Source organism: Fusarium redolens (genome assembly GCF_020744475.1).
Source record: "Fusarium redolens strain MPI-CAGE-AT-0023 chromosome Unknown BKA55scaffold_12, whole genome shotgun sequence".
Taxonomy (NCBI): domain Eukaryota; kingdom Fungi; phylum Ascomycota; class Sordariomycetes; order Hypocreales; family Nectriaceae; genus Fusarium; species Fusarium redolens.
The window spans coordinates 571,404-586,118 of NW_025763675.1; the positions used below are offsets into that span (position 1 = coordinate 571,404).

At 49.2% G+C, this 14,715-nt stretch overlaps 4 protein-coding genes across 4 annotated transcripts; 3 read left to right on the forward strand and 1 right to left on the reverse strand.

The window, feature by feature from the left end:
- Nucleotides 1–1,554: 1,554 nt before the first annotated feature.
- Nucleotides 1,555–4,815, forward strand: BKA55DRAFT_517121 (uncharacterized protein; the record flags this gene model as incomplete). Its single annotated transcript, XM_046188152.1, has 3 exons — nt 1,555–1,696; nt 1,962–2,117; nt 2,171–4,815. The coding sequence occupies 3 exons, from the start codon at nt 1,555–1,557 to the stop codon at nt 4,813–4,815; spliced, it is 2,943 nt and encodes a 980-aa protein (XP_046046891.1).
- A 412-nt stretch (nt 4,816–5,227) lies between these two features.
- BKA55DRAFT_516728 (Alg9-like mannosyltransferase family-domain-containing protein) lies at nt 5,228–7,290 on the reverse strand (the record flags this gene model as incomplete). The annotated part of the gene is made up of 3 exons (XM_046188113.1): nt 5,228–6,631; nt 6,682–6,912; nt 7,084–7,290. The coding sequence occupies 3 exons, from the start codon at nt 7,288–7,290 to the stop codon at nt 5,228–5,230; spliced, it is 1,842 nt and encodes a 613-aa protein (XP_046046892.1).
- A 1,673-nt stretch (nt 7,291–8,963) lies between these two features.
- On the forward strand, nt 8,964–10,328 carry BKA55DRAFT_517592 (pyridoxal phosphate-dependent transferase; the record flags this gene model as incomplete). The annotated part of the gene is made up of 2 exons (XM_046188198.1): nt 8,964–9,437; nt 9,489–10,328. 2 exons carry the CDS (start codon nt 8,964–8,966, stop codon nt 10,326–10,328), a joined length of 1,314 nt encoding a protein of 437 aa, XP_046046893.1.
- A 1,877-nt stretch (nt 10,329–12,205) lies between these two features.
- On the forward strand, nt 12,206–13,283 carry BKA55DRAFT_574682 (uncharacterized protein). Its single transcript, XM_046193323.1, has one exon. It carries the CDS (start codon nt 12,468–12,470, stop codon nt 12,726–12,728), a length of 261 nt encoding a protein of 86 aa, XP_046046894.1. The 5' UTR covers nt 12,206–12,467; the 3' UTR covers nt 12,729–13,283.
- The last annotated feature ends 1,432 nt before the right edge of the window (nt 13,284–14,715 follow it).

The following is a 14,715-nucleotide window of genomic DNA, read 5'->3' on the forward strand; positions in this document are numbered from 1 at the left end:
AAGTTTATGTACGAACGGATAACTAAACTCGACCTGCATTCTCATTCTCGTATTTCTCCTCCCCTCTCGCAATCTTGTCTCTATCATCATCCTTGTCCTTGTCCATCTTCCCACTTCCCGCTCTCGCTTGTTCACATTCACGCTCGTTCGTTCGTTTGGTCATTCGCTTTCGTCCCAATTTGGTTGCCCTAATTACACACGTTAACAGAGGTTATTGTCCATTGGTAAATAAGCCCACCCGCCAAGTACAGCGTGCCTGGGTTCTCCCCCTGCTCCCACTTACAGCAGACCGTTTCCACTCGTTTCGATACTGGCCTGACATTCGCCGTCAAGCATTTGAGAGGCAAAGGCGCAGAGGTAGCAGAGCTGGTTTGTTTTGGCATCTGCATAGGAATACATAATTAGAAGCTGTGCAGTATCTGCCATTCTCTTGCAATTCCTATTACAGTATTAACCTCAACTCCACACAGCATATCGAAGCGATACCCTTACAACCACCGAGTCAATCGAGTCATACTTCAGAAACTGATTTGATACTCGCTTTCTTCTTGAGCTTGGGACCATAACCTTGTATCTCATCCCTTTGTCTTTGTCTATCATTTCCCTGCGGACAGGCACGGTACCTCCAACACTCCCTGTATGTACCTGGACACAATTGTCCTCCCCCCAGACCCAGACCCAGACCCAGACCCAGACCCAGACCCAGCACTGCTACGCTACGCTACGGGTACCTACAATAGTGGCTTTCGGTCCCAAGTCCCCCGCCTCACATCAATTGGATTGAATTTCTTTAATCTTACTCCCTCCCGTTCACTCGCTCGCTGGCTCTTGATGCCACCAACTGCTCTGCTCCTCTATTGCTACGACGCGGCAATCATCGACTTGAGCGATAATTTACAGCCTTGACCCGCTCGAAGCGTCTCTTGCCGTTCCTTTCTTTATCGCCTTACCTCGTCACCATCACATCGCAATCACTCACTCACTCTTTTTGCCTTCACGATTCTTGCTTACGCCCAAACCTGTGCCTCAGAGCCAAGGATTTGGATTACCAGAGACAAGTGAACTGAACCAAGCCAGCGCCTAACGCCTTGACGCCCTGCACTACTACTGTTGTACCGCTCTAACGCCCTTGACGCTACCAATCATCGACCGATCTGTCTCATCCTAGACTGGCGCGCACACTGTTGCCATCGACTCCCTCGCTCGCTTGCTCGCTTGAGCTTCCCCAGCTCAAGGCTTTGATTTCTAGCTCCTGATCTCTAGCCTCGCATCGCATCGCCATTTCCATCCTGCTGTCGCCTATCGGCATCGGTCGAGTCGAGACCTTTTCCTCAGCCTCCCACCCGCCTCTCTGAACCCGGCCTCTGTATCATAGCACGACTCCGGGTCACCGCTTCAGCGCACCTTGTCGCCGCATCCTCGCTCGACCTCTATTGAGGCTGAGGCCCAGCCATCGTGACTCTGGCAACTGGGCCGGCCCAGCTGTAGTGTCCCTCGTCACGTCAACCTCATACTCTTCTACGCTTTCGCTCTTGACACGCGCAGCCCTTCGCCATGACGTCCGCCGCCTCGAATCCTAACCAGGCCAACCAGCCGGCCCTTCAAATCAACAATGCAGCATCCCCGCCCAGCAAACGCGATCTCAAATCATGGTGGAAGGGTTTCAAGCTGCCTTCGAAGCACCAGGAACCCCAGGGTAAGATATATCCCTCTTCCAACATTTACTGCGCAACCCTGCCGAGCCTCGAGTCAGAACGTCATAACGTCATAAAGCAACATAGTTTCGTTGCTATCACCTGTCGCGATGCGCTTTTCGACGATATTGAATACTTTGGACAACAGCGCCTACGGCTAATCACAACTGAATCTGCTGCACACACAATGCTCTCAGTCACGAATTCAATATGCACATAGCTTTGCCCCCACTTCTTATGTCTGATCTCTAACTTGCGTATTTTCAGAGACCCGTCCCCAAGGTATCTTCGGTGTGCCTTTGCGGCAAAGCATTACATATGCCAACGTCGCTATCTCGCTCATCGATGAAAATGGACAGAGTTACATCTACGGCTATGTTCCCATCGTCGTCGCAAAATGTGGCGTCTTCCTCAAAGAAAAAGGTTGGTTCACTTGGCCTGGCTGACAGGGAAATTGTGCTGACGCTTCCTTTCAGCTACCCATGTCGAAGGTATTTTCCGGCTTAGCGGTTCGGAAAAGAGAATAAAGGAGCTTAAGACCATATTCGACTCACCTGATAGATACGGGAAGGGTCTCGTCTGGGATGGATACACTGTACACGATGCTGCCAACGTTTTGCGACGATATCTCAACGACCTACCCGAACCCGTCGTTCCCCTCGATCTATACGAGAAGTTCCGCGACCCCCTCCGAGGCGCAACAAAGCAAGCTGTTGGTGACGCAGAGGGGCCCCAGTTCGTCGAAAATTTCAACGAGAAAGCAGCCATCTTACAGTACCAGCGACTGATCACAGAGCTACCGCCTTTGAACCGACAACTACTTCTCTACATTCTCGACCTTCTCGCTGTTTTTGCTGCCAAAGCGGACGAGAATCGCATGAACTCACAGAACCTGGCAGCCATCTTCCAGCCAGGCATGCTCTCTCACCCAGCACATGCCATGGCTCCCGAGGAATACCGACTGAACCAATGTGTTATTATTTTCTTGATCGAGAACCAGGATCACTTCCTCATCGGTATGCAGGGCACCGCTGCTGATGAAAAGACCAAGAAAGAGGTGGAGTCTGGCACACCTAGTGGTCCTCTCACCCCTCAACCTACTCGAAAGACAAGTCTAGGTCGATCGGCGTCCAATGCAAGCGCAGGCGCCAACAGTGTGCGACGAGATGGCAAGCTTCGAAGAAACCGATCCGTGTCATCGCGGAACTCCAGGAATGACGGAAGCTCAACACCCAGCAGTCCAGCTTTGACAGCTACACCGACAACAGGTGGTTTGGCCAGAAGCAACACCGTGCCATCCAAGAAGTCTCCTGCCATTGGTACTGGCCGCTTTCAGAGGTCTGAAGGTTCAGGGCCTCGTTCTCCTGCTCATCTTGAGCCTTTGACACAAGTCAACCCAACGGAGAGCATAGAACAATCTCCCCAATCGACAAGGTCATCCGAGTTTATTTCTGGCGGTTACCTCACACCAACGAAGGCTCCTGTAACAGGCCGTAGTCACGAGAGACTACTTGAAGTGCCGCAGGAGTCTTCCACCCCATCTAAAGAGCGCAATCTTCCCAACATCTTCCGTAGCACACCCAACACCGATACGGGCGACAAGAGACAGCCCAACAAGCTGAAGAAGAAGAGGATACCCGGCAGCTTGAATCCAAGTGCGCAGAGTTCTGCTGCCTCTTTGACGTACACACATCCGAATGCGGCATCAACATCCCCTGGGGCAGAAATGGCTAACCCGATGGAACACGCTCAGCACTATGAATCAGGAGCCCAGGCATTGCCACAGCAACCAGCCCCGATTCTCGAAGAACGACATCGAGAAGCATTGGAGCAGCAGCAACAATTACATGATCGACCGCCACATGGGCAAAATCCTCAAGAAGCTTCACTCACATCCCCTGCTTCTTTATCACAGCAGAAGAGTGATGTTTCATCTGAGCACACTCCTAGGGCATCTCAAGCGTCGTCAAACCAGAGCCTGCACCCAGACAATACATTAAAGTCGAAAAAGTCACCACCGACGTCTCTGCACTCATCTTTCAACGAAGGCTCGGACTTGGATCAAATTCTTGACGAACAGTCTGTCAGCACTGTTGATCAAGCAGAAAAAGAACGAAAGAAGCGTTGGCGGTTGTCGAGGAGTAAGAATGCCGACAACGGCTCCTCTGCCGGTCTCACCTCGCCACGCCTTGCCCTTGGGCAGAACGACAATGGCGATGTCAGCAACCTGTCAATATCAAGTTCTAGTCATAGGCCTCGAAAGAGCGAGAGCTCAGACCGACCTTACATTGTGGGCGAGGGACAGGGTAGCTTCGATCAAGGCAGAGAAAGTGATTCCAAGGGTCCCATAGGATGGATCAGGAACAAATATCGTGAAGCAAAGGAGAGTGCGGAACAAAGGAGGAATAAGTCTCCTCCACCTGCAGATCGTCCTGGCCTGGGCGCCTCAACCTTCCAACCCCGAGGAAAGAGTTTGGAGATTAGAAGAGATGAGCCAACGCAGCATGCTTCACTCGCAGCTATAGCTGGTGCTCCCGCTGTTGCCTCTAACCCTTCTGCAGCTCCCGGTCCAGCAACGGGTGCGGCTCCTACAGCGGCACAAGTTGCCCAGACAGCCACAGTTTCAATGGTCGAACCTGAGCCCACATCGCCTGTTCAGCCAAACCATTCTCAAGCGCAAGCTCCCCCACCGGCTCAGGTTCAGCCTCAACCTCAGCCTCAGCCGACAACTCAAGCCCAGCCGCCAGTAAAGGAGCAGACTCAATCTCCAGTTCAGCCACAAGTTGAACCTAAACCTCAGATAGAACCTCAAAAGCCGCAAAGCCCTCAGACACCCCAGAAAATCATTTCTATGCTCGATGTTGACACCCCACCGGCCGCTGCAACAGTGCCAACACCTGTCCCGGCCGCTGCTTCTGTAACCACGCAACCACAGGAGGAAGAACAGAAACACGCTCAAGAACAGCCACAGCCCCAGCTGTCACAGGAGCCAAAAGCAGAAGAAAAGCCAGCCCAGGCCACTGAACAACCGGCAGTGATATCGCCTGTACAGCCCGAGCAAGTACAGCCTGAGCAACAGCAAGCAAAGTCAGAGTCAGAGACACCAAAGCAGGAACAATAGGAGGAGAAAAGCGTTTTAGTTTAAATGGGAGGAGTATTCTGGAATGATTGAAGTAGTATCACGGCATGATAGCCTTTTCTTTTTAGTTTATTTTGGGGAGAATGAGATGGACATCATGGATATGCGGGAGACGGGTTTATCGACTGGACCCTACCTAGACCCTCTACCACCCTTATAAGTCGATTACATGTATGTAATGTAGCCTGGTGTGATGGTGAGCTTTATTTCGTTCGAGCGGGTGGAGGAGTATAGTCAAGGAGTACAGGTTACTACAACAAAGATATGAACCAACCAGTTTTCATGGTTTGATGCATATGTTGATTGCTGAAGAGCTTGCCATTAACTAAACATGATATCTTTATAGTGCATTCTGATAGTAGTATACACTCGATGCTCGTTTAGCACGGCCAATTTACAACTCCTTTGCTGGAGGTGCATTATCGTAAATACCAGTGTCCCACACAATCATCTTTCCCGAACGTCGCCAATCTTCATTGAACAAACCATTGAAGCCCTTCCAAACAGGGCGCACCTGTGTTACACCGAGGGCCTGCGCCTCAGGGGTCTTGATGAAGTCCTGTAGCCATGGCTCGATACCGTCGAACCCGACGATGTAGCGAGGCACAGCGAGCGGCTTTTCTGGGCCAAATAGCTCAGAAGTAAGGAAGGGAATAGGGTCGTCGTAAAAGCGATCGGCCTCGTCACGATAGTTCTCCCGCTCAGGAGTGTTTGGCTCAGTGTGGAGTGGTGGTTCACAAGTGAGGGCGTAAGCTTGTAGACCAGGGTATACTAGATGAGATCGCCAGGGGGTAGAATGGCAAGGCATGAGGAAGAGGGCGAATAACTCTTCGTCTTTCTCAGGGGTAACAGAGAAGTGAGAAGTCTGGGCGAGTTGAACTGAGTCTGGGTGGGTGCGCTCGTACTCATGGCGGAGGTAAGTAAGAACATTGAGAGGTGCTGGCTGGTGGAAGAAAGACAGATATCCTGCGAGAAAGACGTTGACACCCAGGGCAGCCAAGAGATAGTGCTTATTACGGATTTGAGGCCGAGACCGAGGGTTGTTGGTGGTAGCATTTGGCTGGAATGTGAAGAATGAGGCGGCAACGGGAGCGGAGAGGATGCTGAGTGCTGGAAGGAGAGGATAGATAAAGCGAACCTCCTTATGAGAGATGAGTGAAAGCGCGCCGATAGTTGTGAAGACAGTATATGCTAGTGTCTTCAATGTATTGGACTGGCTCGTCGATGTGGTAAATGCACTTGGTTTGTACAGAGCCGCAACCGCAAAAGGAAGACTGGTGGTGCAAATAAGAGGAAGACCCTGAAGAATGTAGTAGTGCCATTGGTTGCGACCATAGAACACAGCGAGAGATTTGGAGAGGTTGAAGTTGAGGAAGTTGTAGGCAGGGAATGTCCAGAAGCCAAAGTATAGACGATCTGATGCGACGGAGATGACCAAAATTAAGGAACCGCAGAGAATTGCCTCTCGAACCAATGCAAGCACTGTTGAAATTGTGAGCGGTGAAGAACCTTGTAGTGAGATTCGGGTGAGAGTAAAGAAGACAATAGTCGCCCAGATGAGAACGTTGGTCGGTCGAAGAACGACGGCCAGAGCTGCTAGGCACAGAGATGCACGAAGCGACCAGATACTCTTGAGAACAGGCGCAGGTTTGGGATTCTCCTTTGCTGTCTGTGCAGCGCTGACAAGCTCCCAAGGCCAATAATACAATGCCATTACAGTGAGAGCCATTTCAAGAGAGTTGGAAAAGGTACGTGTAGAGCAGTACCATTGCCAGGGGTTGAAGAGTTGAAGAAAGAGCTGGCCCATCAAGTCAGTCAATGGCCCACAAACTCGGATATATAACTTACTGCAAAGAAGGAGGCATTGCTGTTGGCTCCATAGATAGACACGGCGAGTTGCCAGGTATACCAGTCACCAAGACCAGCAATTACGGCTTGAAGAGCTTTAGGGGCTGCGACAAGGATGGCGGCGCGGAGGATGCCTATCGGGAGGATGCGACTGGAAATGAAGTCTGCGATGAGATAGACACCAGCAAAGAGAGCTGGGTGAAGAGAGGTTCTGAGTTGATGTTTCCATTCCTGACAATTTTGTTAGTGACTATAATAGGCTGTGAACGTATAGTGGCTGGGTATGGTGTAAGTGGTGTTGACACCTCGCAACTGGTGAAACAACCATATAGAAAGCGGTAAACAGACATGAGTGTTTCAATGATAGGTAGAGACAGACGAGGAGATGTAAAATAAACATACCCAAGTTAACCATGCACCGCTACTGGAACCAAACGCCAAATCCCAAGCTGGCTCAAGAGACTGGAAGAATTCGTCTGGCTGGAAGAATGTAGCTATCCACCAAGCATTGATGAGTCGAATGACAATGATATCACGCAGGAAAACAGATCGATTCCTCTGATTCCGAGCGCCATCTAATACTTTTCTTGAAACTGTTGCGGACGACATAATGTCCACTGAGTGATGGCCAGGTATAGTGCGTCGATAGTGGACTATCCTAACGAGACAGCTGTTTATTGTGAAGAGTGTGGCTCAGACGCTGATTGGCTGTTGATTGGTTAGTTACGCTCTGTCATGTGGCCTTGAAGTGACGTTGTGCGACAAGCCACAATTTGAATGCCACAGCGAATAGCGGTTCAGCATGAAGCAGGAAACATGACAAGAAACGAAAGGAAAATGTCTATATAACATTTTATTAACTATTACGTAGGATAAGCATGAATATTCGACCGTCTGTAAGTCTGAAGCTGATGTAATTCAGAGACGGACTGAGCATCTCTACGGTGGCTAACCCCAATACTGCTTCGGTACAACAAGCACCGAAGAAAAACATAATTCTGCTGCTGTAAACAAATTCCCTTTCGATCTCTCTCATCTTATGACATATTTTTTTTTCTTATATCATGAAACGAAATATTACACATGAAATCCTGGCGGTTCAGGCGGATTTAAGACCGTTCCGCTGATAAATGGCGGAGCTAGCGGAACCGGCGGCATCTGGCGGTAAAGGATAAGACCCAAGATTTGGCCGAATACACCCAAACTGGGAACAAACTGGGAACTGGCATTGGTTGGTTCTCTATCTAATTACTCCATCGATATCAATTGACAGGTTGGGGGTCATATGAGGATGAGAAGTTGTTACTCAATAGCAAGCAAATAGTTTGGACTTGGTTGCATGTGGCATTTTGATGGCTGCAGATGGTAGAAGAACTGAGACAAACTCTGCTTTCAGACAAAATGCTCTCCATTCAAAATACGAAAGGTATAGACACGACACAGATTATCTTCTGGTATGATCACAGTAATAGAGAATTCTTCATTGGTTATCCCAGAAATCGGGTCGTTTGTCAAGTCTAGACCTGCATTGAACCCATGTCAGGTGGTTCCAGAGCCCCTCATTCCCCTCACCTCTCCCCAGATTATGTTGTCACTAAGTTCACAGAGCAGAGCCTCTTCTACTCATGATGGATGCACATCATGTCCAATGAAACGATGCCGGGCAATTTAAAATTGCGGCGTAGACCAAATAAAGTAATTCGACGTCTTCGGAATACCACGAAAAGAAGTGATCTCAGATTTGGAGAAGCAAGACACACAGATTCATCCATGTTTTGAACATGACCGTAAGCGATGCCCCTCTCCATCATGTCATGACAAGACAAGCCGTTCACTGTATCAACTGAACACGGGCTCTCGGCCGGTGGCGGCAGGTCATCCGCCCAATTCCGCCGGGTCTCTCATCCAATCAGCTTCGTCATACCCTCAACTTCGCAACCTCACGCCCGCACACTCCCACGCTTGGTCGCTCCCACTTGCACTTAGGGGTATAGTGTCGACAAACAACTCTAGAGGCAGACTTGGTTTTGCTGTAATAATTACCTAAAAAATCATATCTTGTCTCTTTCCTATCCGCAATAAGCCTCCGCTTGCCGACAGCCATCAAACCGCTATCGGTCCTTAAAGAGCAGCCATGTTCTCCTCAAACTTCCAATTCTTCTTCTCTTCTCTTCGTTCCATTTAACAACAAGAAGTAACTTGATTCACTATATCTTCACTTTCTACTCTTGTTGCTTTCATTTACCAACTCCAACACTAAATTGACGTCACATCACATAACAATGTCTCCCCACGCTGAGAAGGCCGTCTCTCGGTTCCACGCCACCTCTACCGAGAAGGCCATCGCCATTGAGGAGGAGTACGCCGCTCACAACTACCATCCTCTCCCAGTAGTCTTCTCTCGCGCTGAGGGTATCAACGTCTGGGATCCTGAGGGCCGCCACTACTACGACTTCCTCTCCGCCTACAGCGCTGTCAACCAGGGCCACTGCCACCCCGAACTCGTCAAGACTCTCGCCGAGCAGGCTGGTCGATTGACCCTCAGCTCTAGAGCCTTCTACAACGATGTTTTCCCCAAGTGGGCTGAGAAGGTCCGCAGCGTTTTCGGCTACGACATGGTTCTACCCATGTGCACTGGCGCTGAAGCCGTTGAGACTGCTATCAAGATTGCCCGCAAGTGGGCGTACAAGGTCAAGGGTGTTCCTCAGGAGAAGGCCTGGATCTTTGGTGTTTCCGAGAACTTCCACGGCCGAACCGTAAGTTTAACTATTTCCAACAGTAGAAGTAACGTTGCTAACATGCTCCAGATGACCGCCATTACTCTGTCAGTCGACCCCGAGTCAAGAGAAAACTACGGCCCTTATGTCCCCAATGTCGGTGCCTTCAACCCCACCACTGGCAAGGCCATTCGATACAACAACATCGCCGATCTCGAGGAGGTTCTTGAGGCTCACGGCAAGGAGACTGCTGCTTTCATCTGCGAGCCCATCCAGGGTGAGGCTGGTGTTGTTGTCCCCGATGAGGATTACCTCGCCAAGGTCCAGGCTCTCTGCACCAAGCACAACGTTTTGTTCATTTGCGATGAGATCCAAACCGGTATTGGCCGAACTGGACGCATGCTCTGCTCCCAGTGGGCAAACATCAAGCCCGACCTTGTTACCCTTGGAAAGGCCATCTCTGGTGGTATGTACCCTGTGAGCTGCGTTCTTGGCAGCAAGGAGGTCATGCTGGTCGTCGAGCCTGGCACTCACGGTTCTACCTACGGTGGTAACCCTCTGGGCTGTGCCGTCTCAATCCGCGCTCTTGAGATTATGGAAGAAGAAGATCTTACGGCCAAGGCTGAGAAGCTCGGTAACATGTTCCGCGATGGTCTCAAGGCTCTCAACACCCCTATCCTCAAGGTGATTCGAGGAAAGGGTCTGCTCAACGCCGTCGTCATCGACGAATCCGCCACCAACGGCCGAACTGCCTGGGATCTGTGCCTGCTCCTCAAGAGCAAGGGTCTTCTTGCCAAGCCCACTCACGGCGACATCATCCGCTTCGCCCCTCCTCTGGTGATCAGTGAGGAGGAGCTTCGAAAGGGTCTCGAGATCATTTCTGAGGCTATCAAGGAGCTTCCCACTGTTGAGCCGGCCAAGGGTCACTAAACGCGACCCAAACTTTAGGATATGGATATGGATATGAAGGGGGGGAAAACAAGGGAAAACGGCGTTTGCGAATTTTAATAGGCACCGGGTATTATGCTCGGAAACCATAGCGGGATGATTGACGTATGTTCGAACTGCATAGCCAGAGAACAGCACTCTGGTAGGCGTTTGGGATTCCATGTCGGCTAGAAAGCCTTGTACAAGTTGAATACCCCGATTGAAATAAAATGCTGAAATGATCTATCTGTCACTTTCCTGTACACGGCGTTATCTTGAGATGCTTGATAATTGAGAGACTTGAGCCTAGAGTAGTTTCAGGCGAGGAAGATATGATACCTTCAACATGGCTATAAGATCTGTTATTGTACCATATTGCCATCAGACCAGACCGGCAGTCATCGGTCTGGAAAATAACACTGATCTTTTCCCCAAAGCGTTCCTTAAGTGGCTCAACACGGCAGATCGATCAGCCATGAGATCGCCATTCTATCATGAGACAAGTGCATGCAGATGCATGAACAATGTTACATAAGCTACCTGACAAGACATCTTAGTCATCTTGGAGTCATCCTCTGTCGCAATCGACATGGAGAACGACGTGTGGGTAACAGCTGACTGTACCGACGATTGTCTTGGTATGCTGCTCCAAGGTACGTCTCTGACTCGCGGCAGTCAATTTACCATGAGACGAGTTAATCATGTCTTCACATATGAATATTTCCATGACTCAAACTGCCGGAGAAAAGGAACATTTCTGAAAGCTCAACATACGATAACATCTGTAACAGTGAAACCCCGCCATCGGATCCGTGTTTTCCGTCCGGTGGATCTTGAAACACGGCGTTACGGAGCCCCGAAGCACGGTGAAAGGGCCGGTATAAAGCCGCCGATTCGACGGATCCTTCGGCGGCATTTGGAATGATAACATAACATCCAATTGCAGTTGACGCATGAGGGGCTCAAAGTGTACTGTAACGCAGCAGCCTTTACGAATCATGCACTGTATTTGTTGAACGCGTGTCATGCGGTATTGGATGTGGGGATGGCTGGAAGGTTATGCTGGGTGCCTGTTTGAGGCCTGACACATGAGGTATTGCCCGTATTGTTCGTTACCTGAAGGATACTACGGTGGGAAGTGGTGGGGATGAGACCATACGTGATAGGCAGAGACAATCTTGCACATTATCTAGGCGATCGTATGTTGAACCGATTGATAGAAACGACGTTGTGTTACGGGAGCATCATTGTCTCGTGAAACTCGCAGAATGCGACTCCATGTGAGCAAGTTACAGATTGAGAAAACTGAAGTAGAATCACATACATGAACAATGCGCAATGGAGAGAGGCACATGTATCGATTCCTGAGTGGCTGCTTTAACGTTTGAGGGATGAGAACAGTTATCGTTGAGTAGATCCACGTGTTTGGAGTGTGGTTGGTCGGCTGTTTAGCCAGGCACACAAGGGCAGGATGATCGTGGGGGTGAAGAGCAGAGTAATCCAATTCGAGGTCGTATTCTATCGATTCATGAGAACGCATTGGGGACTTTGGTGTGTGTGTTTCTCGGTATGCCGAACTGAGAAGGCAGAGAGGCACATGTCCAACACATCACATCCATGATAAGAGAAATATCGGGGTTCAACATGAGAGATAAGAAGCAATGAATGGATCGCATTCTCCAGGTTTTCACTAACTCGATTGAGATGCATCGGGAACGCCAAGAGATAGATAGTCGAAGCGTATCAGACAGAAAACTTGTCCCAACTAACTAAACAGTTGAGGCTAGACTCGTCCATGTCAACGTCACTATTTTTCACTTCTTTGTTAATAATATAGGTAATTCAGCACATGATTCCTTTTTTCTCTTTTTTTTTTTTTTTTTTTTTTTAAAGTTGACGAGGCAACATACTCCCTTGTTCTAGCGGCTTTCAAGCAGCCAGTCGGTCAAGGAACAGGGGAATAGTTGCCGATCCAGGACGGAGAAGATGACGATCTGGGGGTGAATGATGACGGTATTTGTATTTGTTTTTTTATGTTTATTAGTCTAGTTAGTTGTCGTGAATTGGCCTGACTGTACCTCTTTTGCTTGGGAATCGTCACGACTCGTGTTCAGTTGACGTGATAATGGAAGCGAGTGAGTGATGAGCGCCGTGAGCGGGCACTTCTGTTCCTGGCTTGTCCATGTTACCATGTCTCACCACTTCAATGCTATTATCAATATCCGGAAACATCACTCTCACCATAATCCAATTAGTTCAAAAGTTGCCCACCCTTTCTTAGACCCGAGTCCTACGACTAACTCAAAAAGTCGGGGGAATGGGCCTCGTCTGCCTGGTTTCCAAAAAAGGAACACAACTTGCAGGGTACTGGACCTTTATGCGGCGCCTGCAGCAAGGGCATGATAATGATAACGCTCTTTGGCCGGGTGAATTGATACCTATTCGTGGGCTACTATAGTATGGTGAGTTTGTTTTCGATACGGAGAATGCCATGCTGCGGTGCATAATAGAGCAACGAAACGCCTGCTATTGCGAGCGAGCGAGCGTTCGCTGACGCCATGCAGTTTGCGTGACCAGCATCGAATTACAGTATTAATAACAATTATTTCGCCATCTGAGCTCAGCCATGTATGTTATGAGCACAAACACGAGAATGAGCTTGGCTCTAATTCAACCTTGCCCAAACAAGGGAGGTCAAGATTTATCTGTGTTGAGATCAAAAGTGTTGGTTCTTTGCCGGACCGGACCTTGTCCTATCTTCTTCTCCAGAATATCAGCGACGATCATCCAAGCACCTCGTGGCAGGGAGCGCTATAGCGGGCCATGGCGTAGATGGAGAAACCTGACCAGTCTTGGTGGGAGCTGATAACAGGTTAGAGCTTGAGTACTTTGATAGTACGTACATGCATAGCTGCGAGCGAGCGCTGTTCAATGCTTTGAAGTCTGGCAAACTTGGCTGGCGTAAAACAAACCAATTCAAGGTTGTTCAATACTTGATATTGATGTTTCATCCTCCACTTCCCAGGTCCAAGTTTCAGAACATATGGAGCTCAATTCCTGGTAAAGCTTCCGGAGAAAGTGGATGCGTGAGAGATGCTCAGTGGGGCCGGGCGACCTCGGCATCCATAACCTTGTATCCGTCCTCTTGTACAGTACCTGTACCTGTATCTGTTCGTACCTTGCAAGAACCAATCGATCATTATTATCCCCCTCAAATCAACTCAAGGCTAGCTAACAACAGTTTTTAGAACCTACGATGACGGGATGTTTTGACTAAATTGAGTTTATGAAAAAGGGGGCTTTTGTCTTATTGTTCACAGATCCGATGCATCACATCATCGGGCTCAGGCAACAACAACACCTCCTCACGAGGCACTCACAACGTTGACAGGAGTTGAAGGTGGTCGAGCTTGACTCAGAATAGCTTAGCTCAGTGTGTATTGCACTTTCAGTTATCGTTATCACGTACCGCATGATTCCTTTGTTTTTTCTTCTGACTTGGGTGCTTGTTGGGGATGGGGAAAACAGGCTGCGGCGGTTGTCGGTTGTTTTCCCTTTCTAACGTAAAGTTAGTGACTGACTCACTGACTCACTGAATCATCCTTCATTCGTCGCTTGGGCTCTTCCAGGTTTTGACTCTTCTCATCCCGCTCTTGTCTTTGATCCCCTGGTCTTGTTTTGGACTTGGGTGTATCACGGGGTCAACCAAAAGTGATCGATTAGCCTCTAGGTCATCCCCTGCAAACCCGACCCTTTTTGATCATTGTCTCTTATTATGTCTATATATGTTATTATCTACAGTCAGACAGTCAGAGTCACTACTCAGTGATTGTATGTATGATCTCCAATGATCCCCCCTTGCGTGAATGTGAGTGTCTCAGTTGTTCACACCCACTTGTGAGGCTGTCATTCTGAGCCAAGTTCAGAGGTACTTGCGATTTGAGGCTGATTCCCACACAGATCGCATGTACCCCCTGACACCCAATATCCCTGTCGATTGGAGATTCTCCAGGACCCTCTGACGCCTGCGGCAGTTCACACGCTAAAGAGGTACTCAAGGGTTACCTTACTTTGAATGGATGGAAGCTTTGGAGCTTGAAGCTAAGCACCCTGCCTGAGGTAACCCGCCCCCTACAGGCGGGCTAGTTACAGGGTACCGTCCTGGACAGTCACTGCACGCAGCCATTCCCCATTTCCCCCCTTCTAGAAACCCGACTTTAACTGGGCTTGATTCGTACCAGTCATTTACTTCACCTCTCATCACATTCACTTTCTGCCTGGTTTTTCCACTTTGTTATCTCTACTATACTTTTTTTCTTTTTGCTCTTTTTTTATATGACATATCATTTTGTTAAACTTCGATTAGCCTTCTGTGCTCTGTGCTTTGTTG

Excerpts from the sequence above, each read along its gene's own strand:
- BKA55DRAFT_574682 (XM_046193323.1), top strand. The coding sequence starts at position 12,468 with ATGAGCGCCGTGAGCGGGCACTTCTGTTCCTGGCTTGTCCATGTTACC.